The sequence below is a fragment of the Oryzias latipes genome, chromosome 9 (genome assembly GCF_053564925.1).
Source record: "Oryzias latipes strain Hd-rR chromosome 9, Olatipes_Hd-rR_3.1".
NCBI classification, from domain to species: domain Eukaryota; kingdom Metazoa; phylum Chordata; class Actinopteri; order Beloniformes; family Adrianichthyidae; genus Oryzias; species Oryzias latipes.
This window is the reverse complement of record NC_136245.1, coordinates 21,141,716-21,157,174: the sequence shown is the minus strand read 5'-3', so window position 1 is coordinate 21,157,174 and position 15,459 is coordinate 21,141,716. Positions and strand designations below refer to the sequence as shown.

Sequence of the window (15,459 nt, the reverse complement as noted above, 5' to 3'; positions counted from 1 at the left end):
ATAATCATTTCTGACACTCAACCTGGTGAAAAAAAGTCCATTTGTTGAATGCTGGATTGATGATTCTGTTTTTCCTCTGGCTAAAGTGTGCATCCATCATGTAGGATGTGTTTTGCAGGGCTGTTTCATTGTCATCCATCTCGTCCTCTCTCATGTGCAGAGGGTGGAGAGGAGGCCATGTGGGCTCATTTACAGGCATTGGTTTAGAGTGATTTGGGTGCAGCCTCACTGCAGTTCTGACTCCCACTAAAGGTTTTTTTTTTTTTTTTTTTTTGCAGCACAAACAACAGTGATGCCAACGGTTCCATCAGCACCACGAGATGCACTGAAACACATTTGGGCAGCTCAGTCTGCAACCATGGTAACAGAAGAATTTTACTAGTTGGTGGCAGCCAATAGTGGGGCACTTTCCACTCAGCTCCATCCAGTAGCGGAACTGCCTGCAGACCAGCCCACCTAAAACTGACACTGATGGGCTATTCCACGAAGAGATGTAGCTTTGGCTGAGGAACAAACAGGAGAGTAGAAGTGTGTAGGGATGTGTGTGGGGGACCGAGGAAGGCTGCTGCATAGTCTAAGGAGGATTCCCTTCATATAAATGCATGAAAGAGAAGTCCATAAAAACCATTTAATATTCAGAACAACAGCGCAGCAAATCCTCACTCCTCATTTTGCCTCCTCGCAGATTCCAATAGTTTGTTTGAGATGATCACTCCAGTTTCCATCGGAAAATAACAAGCATGAATCACTGTTAGCTGTCAATAAAGTCATTTATTATTTCACACAATGGATAACATGAACAACTTCAATTGTAATTCTTCTTAACAAGTGCTCAAAGCTGCCAGCCAATGGAAGGATAGCAAAAGAATGAGCCTTCATTTTTAAGGAAAGAGTAATAAAAAAAACCTACAAGATCATGAAAGATAAACATGACCAAAAGCATGCCAGAAAACATGGATATACATATATATTACATGTATATATGTGCTTAAGACATATACCTGTATGCTGGCAAATGCAAATACAAAATATATGTGTAAGTATACACATACATACTGTGAAGGATATATGCATATGCATGCGCATCTAGTATTTACTCTATATGGCAAATATTTGCTGTTTTTAATATTCATACAATGTACAAAAATGCTTTATGAATTAAAAAATTCAATACAAAAAGAAACATATCAAATAATGTACAAGTCTTGCTTCAAATTCAGTTGATATTCAACTTTCGGCTCATCTAAAATATTTATGCATACAATCAAATCGGGCATGCAAATAAAGGAAACCCACTCTAGAAAAAAGTTCAAATACACTATGTATACAAACTAAAATATGTCCACGCTGTCAGAGGAGCTCACTTTGTGCTCTACAGAAGTACATTTAGGTTTTTTTTCCAATGTTTTATCTGCACATTATAGCTTAGGATGGTGGCATTCACTGTGAGGATGAGCACGTGTACGTTGAAGAGTCTCTGCGTCATGTGACCCCTCACCCCATGTGTAGGACACTCATGCTACATAGGGATTCGAGGTGGGGGGTGAACAGAAGGATGGGGTCTCTTGTTGTCTGGGTGGTTAATTGTACGGTAAAAACACCACTGACACAAATGTAAGATCAAACACTGCTGCACTGCCCTTAGTGCCAGAACAAAAACAAAGGTACGGGATGCTTACATTGGTGTTTAGTGGTACCCACAGGTCCAGGATGGCTGATAAATATACTACAAGGATAGAGACCATAACTCCCTCCCAACTACACCCCCCTCTGCAGTTTCTATGTAAAGTGAAAGCTCTGGATGAGGACAATACTTGTCAGTGTTAGAAGGCACCGGAGCATTGGCTGGTGGGAGAGATAGAAAGGACAGACATTACCTGGGGCCTTTAACGTCAAAGACAGCTGCCTTACCACAGTACAGAGATGGCCCACATCTCATCTTTGCCACAACAGACTGCAAACCTACTGAAAGTCATCTAACACAGCAAGGTTACATACACTAATGTTAGGTTGAGGGTATTTTTGGCTAAATCCTTGGAGAACTACCCCAACATGCTCACCCTTCTCAGCTAGCACTGCACCATACTAGCTGCAGGCAAAGATTCTAACAGTCAGCTGGGAGATTTTATTTTTGGTCAAGCACACTGCAAGGGGGCTCCAGGAACCGTATTTTAACATTCTTTGGAACTGACGACGAGCGTCAAAGTCTCGTCAGTCAACTGGCTCATCATTTCTGTCCATTTTGGGTCAGTCTTGAAGGAAACTGGCGACGGATTTTTGAGCACAACAGAGCCCAGTCGGTACCCACACAGGATGTACTTTATACTATTTACAACATCAATACTGTAGGTCATCTGTTTAAGGCTGTACTGCATAGAGACACAGTTACTATAATTTTGTTAAAATGATAGTCACTTTCTGCACAACTCATTATTCCTTGAACGATTCCTCGTTTTTCTTACATTAGTTAATTTAGTTTATTAAATAAGACCACTTATTTGTCACCGAATGGACCCAGAACAAAAATTCATTTTGAGGTCGTTGCCAAGTACAGCCCAATGCATAGCAAACAATACAGGAGGATGTGGTTTCCATGACAACTGCATCTGTTCCTACTTTGTGCCAGGTATTTAACCAATAATGTGTTGTTCATTTATAAACCTAGGACAGTGAGTACAATAAATACCTCTGGGTGGAAGCATGTCTAACATGGTGGGCTTTCTATTCTCACTGCTGCTCAGCAGTATCTAGGTCGGGGCAGGATGTGAGTTTAATACCGTAAGTCCAACCCATCTAGCTGTCATAGGAATATGGGTCAGAGAACTGGGAGGAAGCCGGGAGACAGGCTGAGCGCTCGGTGACAGGATGCTGAGAATGGAGGCTGTGATGGGACACAGGCAGCGCCAGGGTTCTGATGACTAAGACACATGCGTCATATACACAATCATGAGTATCAGGGCATTTTTTAGGGGGCACTCTTTGCCACTTTCTCAATCTCAGGTCAAATCTAATTGATGAGAGAAAGAAACATAAGGCACAAGCTGAACTGCTGCAACTGGGAACTCCACCCCACCCAACAAAAACAATATTTCCTGAAGGAGAAAGCTGCCAAAAAACACTACTTTTTCACTTTAGGGATGTACAACACTGGACTTTTGAATAAGTATGGCAGTGTTAACGAAAAGCGGCTTTGCGTTCAGGTTTTTTTTTCTTTTGACACCAAAATCTTTTTTTTCTTTTGCTGCAGGTAAACAAGCTAAACATTTCAAAATTAGCCAAAACTGATATGCAGATGATATGAATTCCTACTTTTGCCTATACTCTGTGAAAGCTTTTCACTCAAATCTCAACTCAAAATCGCATAAACTGGATAAACATCAACAAAGACTTTTACACGAAAACCCGGTACGGCTACATTCTACAGTGGACATGAATGGTTTACACTGCTGACATGGTGGGGATCGTATTCACCAATGGTTGTTTCCTTACATCCCTCTGGTGAATGCTAAAACTTTGGTTTCCAACTCTGAACACTGCTTTGACTTTCCAAAAACACTTCTACAAGTACGGTTTGAAAATATTAAAGGAGAAGGATGGGAAGCTTGAAAAAACACTGAAAGTGAGCCGACTTTTGCTGAACGGTCCAATTATGATTCAGACTCAGGATTTAGTTTTACACTTTTGGCTGCACAGCCTGCATAAATGAATTGATAATAAAAATAAAAGCACGCTCTCTGAATGGAAAATGCAACAAGAAAAAAAAAACGCAAATTCTACAAAGAAGAAGGTCAGAAAACTACCTAAGTGCTGCATTTGATTGATGCAAATGACTGTATTTTTTTTAGTGCATTAAACTAACTCCAAAGGTTATTGAAAACACTCCTGACATCCCTCCTGTATGCAATGCCTGTGGATATAAACACAGAGATGAGTGTTTAAATGATTATATGTAGTTTTTCTCACTTAAAACAAACTTGTCTTGAGTCACAGCCATGTATGTTTTTGGTTATAAAACAATACACACTTTCATTGTCTATGGTACAACATTTCTATTTGAAATACTGTCTGCCAGTAGACATCTATGAGCTGGTTTCTCATCAGGCAACAGTGGATTTTTTTACTTTTTATGTACAGTCCGGGACGGTCTTATCCACCATATTGCCTTTTGGGCCTGAGACCAGGGAAAAAAGTGATTAGGGAAGGGGGACCACATGACAAAAGGGGTAAATGGAGGAAGAATGGAGATGTAGAATATCAACTAGAGGCCAGGACGGGAGAAAACTTGAGCTGAGGGGTTGACAAATTTTCAAGCAGGGTAGAGCTGCCAGGAGGTTTCAGTTACTTCTCAAAGAGGGCAAGAAGACTAAGGAAGCAGTTATGGGTGCGGACACAGGTAGGGTTAAGGTGGCTTAATTATGATGGATTATCCCATGTGTGTTTGACAAGCATCTTCAGAAAGGCAAAAATAAGCAGAGCTGCACAGTTTTATATTAACCATTCCCCTCCCCCCTTGCTGGTAAATATATGGCTAAAGCCACATTCAGATACAGTATTATAAAGTACCATACACAACACTGTATCAGATACATAAAGAATCACATAAAATCCTACACTATCAGAAGTACCACACACTTTTTATAGCATCAGATTCAGTATCAAATAGTACCATATAGTGCCATTGTAAATGAAGGTCCAAAGAATCTTTGAAAGGCCCACGTCTGGTTGAAGAAGATTCCCTCCTCCTGCTTCACCACCCAACATCCAACAGATCTGAGCAGCGAAACGCATCAAAGTGCACCGAAGAGTCCCAAAATGAAGGGCACTGCATCTGATAGGTTTTAATCGACTCTGAACTGCTCTTCATTCCAGTTTTGGAGTCCTGCATCTCTACTGACTGTTCGGAGACCACAACTCGTCCTTTCTGTTCTCCCCAGTCCGGCGTTTCCCCGCTTTAGCCAGTGGAGGAACAGAGCGTGCCTGATGCACCACAGTCTCAATCGCTGCTGAGATCGAGTCGTGATTAGAGAACTCCAGAGGTTTGGGAGTCAAGCTAGGCCTGAGGCTCTGCCTGCTTGGCAGGCTATCACACCTCTCCAGGACAGGCATCCCCAGAGTCCTCCCATCACCTCTGCTACTTGCCACAATGTCCAGACCCCCACCATCAGCCCAGTCTTCCTTCCTAATGCTAGCTGGCTCTGGTTCCTCTAAGGGTTGTTTTCGGGGCCGTCCAGGTCGCCTTTTGATGACATTATTTCCTGTTTTGGCTTGTCGCTGCAGGCGCTTTGCACGGAGGATCTTCTGCACGTGATTGAAGTTCAAAGAATGCATCTTCTTTACATCCTTCTGAATCTGTTCCACCTCGCGCCGTTTATACCTCCTCTTACTGGAAACACCTGCAAGAGGAGAAACGAATCAGTGAAGATGGATTTCACACAGTAAACAAATTCCAAAGCAAAGCCTTTAAAGAGAGAGCAGTTTTGATGTAAGCAGAAAAAAGAAGGAAAGACGTCACGCAATTCAGCTCATGGAGAGATTCTTTTTTTCCCCATTTTTTGCTTCAAGAGCTTCCTGCTAATTTTGAGATATTCATATAAGCTTTTCAAAGCCCAGCTGAGCCATGAGAGCAGATCCTATCCTGTAATTGTCTCCTCGAGAGAAGAGGAGAAAGAAGTAGATCCTATTCTGAAAGCAGGAAACCCACAAAAATGTCTCCAACTATTTAATATGTTACCACACAACAACAACCCAGCGCATCTGGAGCACAGGCTGCCAAAAAGCCAAACACACACACACATCAACAGTTTATTCCACAGAGTAACACAATCACTAATAGAAAATAGCAGACTCACACATAAAGTCCGTAGAAATATTGAATTCAGCATTTCAGAATGGCTGAGCAGAAGAAACTGGAGCCTTATTGTTTCCTTCACAGTGATGAACTGGGCAGTTTGCCCTTTACACACTCCTCTATCCTTTCCTGCTCTCACATTCTCTTTTCATCCGGACTCTTCCTGGGCGGAAAAAAGCTTCTCCAAATCTCAATGACTATGGTCACACTGCACCTTTATATTTTTTCAGAAACCACTTCCTGATCTGTCTCTGTAACTGCCCCCCCCCCCCCCCCCCCCCCCGATTTTCTTACCCCCCCCCACACACACACACACACCTCCTCTCATCCTCCACCACCTCCCTGTCTGGGCACTGTTCCCAGTGTTCAGAGGGAGTTACTGCCAAAATGGAGGAAAAGCACAATCAACCACTGGTCCCCAAGCGGTAGACATGCAGCGGGATTGATCTTTTTTTCTTGGGCTTTTACTTCATAACCATCTTCTTTCTTATGTTTTCAGGAGTGCTGTGACACTGGAAAACAAGCACGTTTTGATGTTTGTATTTGATTGAAACTCACTGCCATTGATTCAGACACAGTCATTTGTACCAGAGATGACCACACCTTTGTGCCTTAACTGAAGGTCAGGGATTTGTATGGTATTAACTGCAGTTATTAGTGATTGATAATTGAAAAACAGCAGATATCCTGATGAAGTTCAGTCAAAATTCCCTTTTTTTCTATTGTAATCATAGCAATATCTTGTTATTGGGGTGGGATGTCCCTAATTTTCAGATAACTCCTCTTTAACGAATATGTTTTTGTGTTTTGACCATCTAGGATGCCATTTATAAATGCCAGTCATCCCCTTTCGGACCTTTACATATTCAAAACGTTGTTTTCCCACTGCATTGAATGCACAGCCCATAAAATGAAGCCCAGGCTCAATCTATGATGTAATCCGTCTGCATTTGCTTAGAAGAGAAGAAAAAGGTAAATCTTGAAGCTTTGTGCCAAAAACCAGGTAAATTGTGTATTTTCTGGATACCATCCTGAAACACTGACATTATTATGCGCTCTGTCTGAGCTGCAACAGACAATAATTTCCACAAACTCTGCTGTAATCTTTAGAGCAGTTAACCATGGCCCGTTCAGAGCTAGTTTGCACAAATAGAAACATTGTTGTGGTTTTAAAAACTCTGATTAGCTCATTCACTCTTAGGGTTGCAACTCTGTTTTAATTGTAAAAGTTTTATTTTCATGAACATTTGGAAAGATTCTTCTTTAGTTCCGTAGTTCTTATAAGAAATCTGTCATGTAAGCAAGAAAAACCTAGTATTTATGGATCATCTCACAACTAAGGTAATGCAGCTAATAAGCTGTAAATCATAAAAGTTTATTTATTGTTAATTCTGTTCTAACTTGGTCTTTTTCTTCAGGTGATACCAAATAAAAGAAAATTCTCGTTTTTTTCTTAAGAATACAGTGCAATTGCAGATTTATTAAGCTTTATCATAGACACGTCTCCTTGCCTGTGATGCAAACGGTAAAACTCAGAATACATGACACTATTGTGGCTCAAGATTTAAGAACAGGCAGTGAAATTAGTTAATGCAGAAAGCACTAAGTAGCAGTACTTTACGAGCTGCATGAAAGTGAGCACACTCATACTCACACATGCGCACACCATAAAGTAGCAGAAATTTATGAGCCTCATACACGGAACATAAAACTGATGACCTTCAGCAGTTTTAGGGGCCATTCAGCACTAAGGACTTGTTCCTTTGTTAAATAGGAAGTCATATCTGTGCTGAAATACACACTTGTGTAAAGGTGGGGTCACCAATAAAACCAGGAGGAATTCATTCTTTAATTGCAGAATTTGAGGAAGCATTTTTCTGGAATTACACGTTTAGAGTGAGTCATGTGACCTGTCTGTACTGGACCTCTTTTTTCTCTCCCTTTGCTCCCTCTGTTTCATTCCAGATGTTTTTGATCTAGATTGTTATCCTTCAGGAGATTTCTGCCCCTCTTGTCTCCCGCCTGTTACATGTGTGCATGTTTTTCTCGTCTTCCTCTTGTGTCTTTGTTTCCTTCTCAGAATAATATAAAAGTTGTGCTTGGGAGGAGGCCCTTCTGCTGTCCAATTCTTATGGTTCTTGAGGTGGTGCCAAAAATATGTTATTTATAATAAAGAGATTTTTTTTTAAAGATTCCATGTGAATATCTTTTTTTGGTGATTGTGCTTCTATGAAAATGCATGTTTTGCAAAGAAACAGGAGCCCTAATGGAAATAATTGTTGACAATTGTCTCCTAATATGTTGAAATAATCAGAATTTTTACGTGTATGTGGACTTGAAATGCATAACTATCTACCCTGCGTGTGCAAGTGTGCACAGCAAAAACGGCTGTGTTTTAATTGGACTAAAGCTGTGAAGTGAAGCAGTAAGTCAAGGAGTGTGGGGGGGGGGGGGGGGGGGGGGAGTAGAGAAGGTAATCGGTGAGCAAAAGGGGGTTAGGAGACGAGGGGGAGAAAGCAGAAAGAGAGGGGCATCCTTCGATCCTTCGTATGGATGTGAGAAGTGTCAGAGTTAAAGGAAAAAACAAGTGGGAGAACTGCAGCTGCAGCAGAAATGTAAAGCATAGGATGTGCATGGTAGGAAAAGGTACTATAACAATAATATGGATGCAAAAGAGTCGGGTGGGGGTAGGTGAGTTGTGTATATGAGTCATCCGTTCTGGATCCCCTGGGGTGGGGGGGTTTATTCTAACGGAGCTGCTGGCTTCTTCTCCCCACCACTGGACTAGGCCCCAGTCATTAAACCCCTGGCTGGCAGCCAGCTCTTTTAACACAGGCAAGGGCCTTTTACGGCGTGTCTGTAGAAAATAAATCACACTGTGTGAATAATATATATCTGGCAAAGGCATTGGCAGGAGAGAAGGAAGGAAGGGAGGGAGGGAAGAAATGAGAGATTGGTGAATTATACTTGTTTCCATCCATGCATTACGTTCTCTTTATCCCCAACCAGATGTGTTCAAAGAAGACAGAATACACAATGGACCAAATTACAAATTTCTCTGATGGGGAGGTTTTAAACTTAGCCCTCCTCTTTGTCTGCTGTGGGTTTTCTGCATTGCTTTTATAATAAATAAGAAAAACAAAATGAATTAATATGTATTTTTCCAAATCTAGAAGTTTTAAAAAACTTTGCTTGGCTTCAATGAATTTCCTGCAACCTTTGCATGCCATGTTGACCTAAAACCAGTGTGCAACCAAACCTGTTTCCTTCATTCTGCAGGCCATAACTAAATGCACTGTTACATCACTAAGCAAGTGCTGAATGTTAACACAGCTTTCCCTCCTTGGTGAGAAGAGTGATTTGCATTAATTATTACATAAAGGAGACATTTCCTTGTAGTCCCTGTTAAAATAAAAATGAAAATGGTTGCTATTATGGAGGAGGACTGTATCTCCCAGCATAGGTGCTTAAAAAGATACGCTTAATTGCTTCTTACCAGTGAGGGGTGGACTGGAACACTTGTTTGTCTGCCCTGGCTCCTGTGTGGTTGTTTGGAATGACATCAAGCTCTCATCACCAAACCCTGTGAGCTTCATTCTCCTACTCCTTCCACCACACTCGTTCTCTCGTGACCCCAAGAACAGGTCAGAAATAGTCTCTGTCTGCTGCGAATGGCTGCTGTAGCTGTTCATGAAGCTCTTGACTGATGGCGTTGTCTGATGGGACAGAAACTGTCTGTCAGCGAAAGAATGCTGGTCTGGATCAAAAATCCCCACGCTGGATGCCAGGTTTGAACCCCTGTTGTTGCTTCTTTGCTTCTCCTGATGCTTCGAAGAGCCTTGGCTGCTCAAGTCCCTCCTCTCATTCAGCAACCCAAGGCAAGCATTGGTCTTTGCTCCACTGAAAAGTCCACCCAACTCCTGTCGGTCTTGTGGTGACAGGAGGGGTTCATCCTTGTGCTTATGCTTATGTTTGTGCTTCCTTTTATGGAGACGGACCCCAGTGAGACCAACTGTACTCAGGGGTCCCAGACCCTCCCCTCTTACAGTGGGGCCCTGGAGCGAACCACTCGAGCCGCGAATTTTGGTCCCACTCTGCAGTTTTGAGAGTCCACCAGCATGGAAAGCCTTAGGTGGTGGGACAGCGGGCCTCATGAAGGGAGATGGAGGGGCAGGTCCGAATGAGTGGTGGGGCAAGTAAAACGGGGGAGTGTGGGGAAAATAGCCTAGACTCAGAGGAGGTGCATAAGGCATCGCATACGGTGCTGCATAGTAATTTCCCCCTCCCAGCGGATAACCATATCCTTGAACAAAAGGCAATTTTGATGTGATTGGCTCGCTGGCTTTGGCTGGCCGGCCACGTCTCCTCTTAGCCTTCAGATCTGCACTCCTGCGGTGGTATGAGCTGGAGTCACAGGGGTAGGAGTCGTAGCTAACAGGGTAGTAATGGTGGAAGTTCAGGCGGAAAATGGAAGGATATGGATGCTGGGGGTAGCAGGTGTATCGTTTGTGAGACACTCGTAGCTGTTGGAGCTTTACCACAACCTAAAGGGAGATAAAATTGACTTTTAATGCTAGCATCAATAGATCAATGCTGGATAAAAGACTAAACACATTCATCATATTGTTACTTACCTCCTCCAATTCAGAGAAAAAGTGAAGATGATCCCGACTCTGAAGGCACTTCCTCTTCCTTCTGTGATGCTTTTGCTTCTTCTCCTGCTGTGACAGAAAGTTGTCGATAGCGGTAACTTGCCGATCACATCGTGTTCTGCTGCCCCTGTTGGATGCATCAAGAGCTGCAGCTTCCGCAGATTCGAACCCACACAGATCGAAGGAGTACCTGCATGGACACAAAGCAAGACCCTGTTTAACACTTCCACTTTTGTGAACAACCTCTCAAACAGAGAGCTACTGAGGAGTACTGCACCTGCGGCGAGAGGCATGACCCTTCTCGGTTTGATCTGAAGTGCTGTTGTTATCCGTCCCAATTCCACTGTCACTAGGGATAGTCTCTTCACTGTGGGATTCACTGATGGGAGACAGAGTCACCTCTTTCACCGACGCCCCCTCTGAAAGGTGGGAGGGTGAATTAGCCAGAAGGCGGGGAGGAGAAAGTTTCCAACCTCCTGAGAGAAAGCCCCTGCCCAGGGTTTTGGATGGCAGCGCTGAGATGGGCTGCAAACTAGGCATGGTGGCCTCAGAGTTGTTGGTTCTTAAGGTTGGAGCATTAGAACTGGGAGATGAGGTGGCAAAAGGCACTGCAGGGTTGTCATAGATGCTGGATGCTGAGACAGACATTGGTGGCTTGTCTCTAGAGGTTTTGGAAGGGATGAAGGATTGAGTTTCTGCTCTAGGTTTTCGCCCTCTTTTTTTACCGATGTAGATGGTTCCCCTCTTGCTGACATTTATCTGTTTCCCTAACCGAGCCTCAATGGTGGAGGCCATGGCACTCATGGCCGAACTAACAGGAGCAGATGATGACTTAAGAGCTAGGGGGCCATTTTGAGTGGAACCAGAAAGGATCTCATTCAGAATGCTCTGCATTTTCCCAAATTTTGTATTTTTTATTGACCTAGTGTTGCCCTTTGCACGCTTTAGTTTCAGGCTGTTGGAACTAGCACAACTGGTCATTTTAGCTAATGTGTGGAGTGTATTGGTCTTTCTCCTGCAAGTCAGCCCTGCAGTCATTTCCTGTGAAAGGGGTCTTGGGGGTGAAGTAGAGGTGCCCTCATGAATGGTCTCAACTGTTAAGAGTGGCTGCTTCTTCGGGCGACCTCGTTTTCTCTTAATGGGAGCATGGACAGTCAGGCTGTCTGTGTTGCAATAGAGTGGACTAGAGGGGGTAATGGGGAAAGCAGAGGGGGGATCTGCTGATACTGAGGAGCTACCAAGGTTTTCTCTTTGGGGTGATGTGAGAGTAACATGGCTTTTAGCTTTCAGGTAAGACCATCTATCATTGGTCTTGTTTGGCCTGGAATTGGAAGGAGAACTGGTGATATGGATGTGACTTGGACTCATGTCAGAATTGGGTCCAGGGCTTGGGCTTGGGCTGATGTAACTCCGGGGTTTGGGGCTTGAAATAGGACTGATACTAGCTCTGGAGCTGGGGCTAAGGTTTAAGCTTGAGAGTCTGGGGCTTGTTCCTAAACTTGGCTTGATTTGATTGTAGGTAGGTTCTCTGAGTTTGAGAAAATCTTTGCCACTTTTGGGACGACCCACAGGGAACTTCTTGACCCTGTTTGTACTTAGATCTGAGTCCTTGTCAGGCCCACATGAAACCATATCTGCTCTCTCTGCTTTGTCTATCTTCTCCCCCTTTTCTCTCTTATCGATTTTATCTGTTCTCTCTGCCTTTTCGGTCCTCTCTCTGCTGCGATCAGTTTGACTTGCTGTACAAAAATCTGTTTTGGCAGACTCTGCCTTGTGTGTTGCTTTGGGTTCTGGGGGCCCACTCTGGGGCTTCTCAGCTGTATCAAAAGGCCATTGCTGTGATTGTTCCTCCACAGAAAATGACCCATCAAAAGAGGGCCTTCTCCTTCGCTTTCTTCCTTTTCCTTCTTCCACCAGCACAGTTGTGCCACTTTCTCCTTCATCTCCTCTTCTTCCAGAAACAGCTTTCTCTCTTTCTACTTTTCTCCTTTCGTCCCTTTCTTCCTGGAACTGCTCAGGTGTTTCCTCTTCTCTGTACTTCTGCCTTTCATCCAAAGTATTTGGGCTCTCCGATCCTCTTTCTTGCTGTCTTCCCCAGTGTGGATCTGCACTGTGGGGATTGCCAAGCATCTTTTGTGAGTCCCTCCTGCCGTACTTCCTCTTGATGTTTCCAAACAGCTGCTCACTGACCTCTTGCAAACCCTTCCCCCTGGAGAGATGCACAAAGAAATAACATTAAGCGGAACAGAAAAAGGACAACTGTTTTGAATCTCAAATAAATCACTTCTTTGGCAACCAAAAGTCTAGCGACTGTACCTGCTCAGGGAGGTGAGATTGAGGATGCTGGCATCGGTAACCACAGGCAGCTGTAGGTCTGGAGTGAGGGATCTCTGAGGTGAAGGGCTTTGTCTTGCTGTTTGTAAGAGAGTCTGCGTCGGATCAAGCAAAGAAGCTCTACTGGCACCTGCTAAATCTCTGGTCTGCTCAGAGTCTGGAGCATGGGCTGGGGATGCAGGAGGTGCAGTCGATGTGATCCATTCGGGACTTATCTGGTTTTGGTGAAATTTCTGGGGGAGTGTGTGCTGTGTTTGCTCTGTGTGTGCAGGAAGAAGGGAGCTGCGAGGCGGTTGTTTGAGCAGACTGGCATCTCCCAGCAGTTGCAGAAGGCCTCCGTCTCTCTGCTCAGGGATTCTGAACTGTCGCTCGTACGTCTGGGGACGACAGAGAAGTGAATCAGAGCGGTTACCACACACAAGGTGCAATCACATAACAGCTTTATACAGCTGCAGGGACAGACAAATGACAAGATAATGATAGTGTTTCCAGTCTTTATAGCATCAGATTGTCTTCATGGAGATAATACAAGTGGAGCTCAACAGTCAGCTTAGCATACATTTTCATTTTGTCAGCACGTATTAAATCTGTGAATTGTTGGGCTCTGATACAACATCCATCTCTTTTCACAGCAGAACTGAGGATTTTAATACATCTTTTGTGCATGAGTAAACAGTGTGCACCAAAACAAAAGGCTTGTTTACAGAGCAATTAAATTCCTGTGGCAAGGACAGAGCATGCTGTGAGAGCTGGGGGGAGGAGTTAGGGATCCCTGAACACACACACACACACACACACACTTTTATGCACAGTAGCCTAAACCTGCCATTTTCTCGTCTTTAATTTAGAATTTTTATTTGCTGTATAAAGTTTTTATTACCTTAACTTTAAATTGCCCTACTCACAAAATGTATTTTCCAATAATAAAAAATCCTCTTTTTCCAGAAGAGTTTTAATGATTTAAAGACAAATTTTAATCTATATCTTAAAACGTGATAATCCTGGAGCGTAATCCATGTTTGGCCTGAAGATGAGAAACAGAGCGACGGAAGGCTTTTGCGGTTTTGTCAGTTAATATCAGACTCAATGGAATGCAAGAAAACTGCTCTGCAGCAAGGAGATGTATCCTAACCACAGGTCAGCCTCTAAAACTTCCCGCATGCCCACTGTGGACGCAGACAAAACTCCAGAGTATCAAGTAAAATAGACATCAACCCTATTTAAATATTAGCATATGTAGCTATTGACTTGTTCACTGCTCATTTTTACACAAAGTTTTTTTAGGGTCACACTATCAACAAGCCCCGGGAATGAGCACCATCAATAATTAATGAATCAATTTTCCTAAATGCAAAAAGGTCCCTTTAGTTTGTCTCTCAAACACGACACATTGGTGTGCTCTGAGGGATGAGGTGCATGTGAGTGACACCACAGAAGTGAGTCCGCAGAAGGATAGAATGACAGACACCTGATCCACACTTGCTTTCTCATTTAACCTGTCCAAGAATACCTGCTGTTCCAAGTTCAAGGAGGGCACAGACGACAGGCTGACAGGGAGGCTTCAAGTGAGCCACACAGACATGCAAACACACATATAAAAGACTCCCTTATCGCACACCACAAAGCACTCACAAACAGATAATGAGGACACAAGAAATAGAAACCTGTCCTCGTAGAAAAAAAGGGTATAAAAGAGAGGAAGAAAAAATAGTTATCACCCCTCACCATTCCTTTTCCGGTTGAGGCTGGGTAATACTGGCACCGTTTCAGCTTTTTGTTCTTAGTTTCCTCCCTACAAGCTCCTTCTCCTCTGTCACCCTTCCTCTATGCCTCATGGCAAGGCATTTCCAGGAAAATTTAGAACAGTCTAATATTCCTAAAAACTATGTAAATACAGGCTAGAACAGGGGTCGGGAACCTATGGCTCGCGAGCCATATATGGCTCTTTTGATGGTCACATGTGGCTCGCAGACAAATCTTTAATTATAGTTTTTTTTTTTCATTAGACCAGTCCTTCTCGGGCGCGATGCGATGTCAGAGGCGCGCAGTAGTAGCGGTGCTTAGAGAGAGAAATCTGCGCCAGCGCTATCAGTTACTATTATCTATTATTTCACAGAGTTTGTACCAGCTGGAAACCTGTGAATTGACGTGCCTAAAACTACGCGCTCCCGTCTCTGAGAAAGAGCGCGCAGATGCGGGGATGGGATGTGTGAGGGAGAAAGCAGAGGGGGTGGGGGGGGTTGTGGGGACAGGCAGCAGGTGAATTGCGCAGGGATTGTAAAAACGTAAAACCCGCTTCCCGTCACTCACTGCAGCGTGTGAGTGTGTGTTTGACTCCAGGTCTGCATGTGAGCGTCTGCCTCACATCTACAGAACATTCAGACCTACGATCACGTTTAAAGTCTGAACGCCTGAACGAAGCAGAAACTCACCACGTATCAACCAGACTAGACCATCAGCAAAACTACCACGAGAAATACTCATCATTTATTAGCAACAGAATAACAATGTTATTAAAAAGAATCCACAGACTTATTGTACTTTAAAAATGTTGAGATTAAATCAAATGCACACATTCATTTGTATATTTAGTTTTAAACAAATTGTCGCGGACTGAGTTTAACT

The 15,459-nt window shown here is 43.5% G+C and overlaps 1 protein-coding gene across 1 annotated transcript in view; it reads right to left on the bottom strand.

Annotated features, from left to right (window-relative positions):
* Positions 1-751: 751 nt before the first annotated feature.
* The window catches only part of setbp1 (SET binding protein 1), a 34,596-nt gene continuing 19,888 nt past the window's right edge, over positions 752-15,459 (bottom strand). The window contains exons 3-7 of the mRNA XM_023958513.2: positions 12,817-13,211; positions 10,778-12,709; positions 10,483-10,690; positions 9,345-10,392; positions 752-5,393 (exon numbers count right to left, since the gene is read on the bottom strand). Coding sequence (XP_023814281.1) covers positions 4,888-5,393; positions 9,345-10,392; positions 10,483-10,690; positions 10,778-12,709; positions 12,817-13,211 — 4,089 coding nt within the window. The 3' untranslated portion in view covers positions 752-4,887. The remainder of the gene's footprint in view (positions 5,394-9,344; positions 10,393-10,482; positions 10,691-10,777; positions 12,710-12,816; positions 13,212-15,459) is intronic.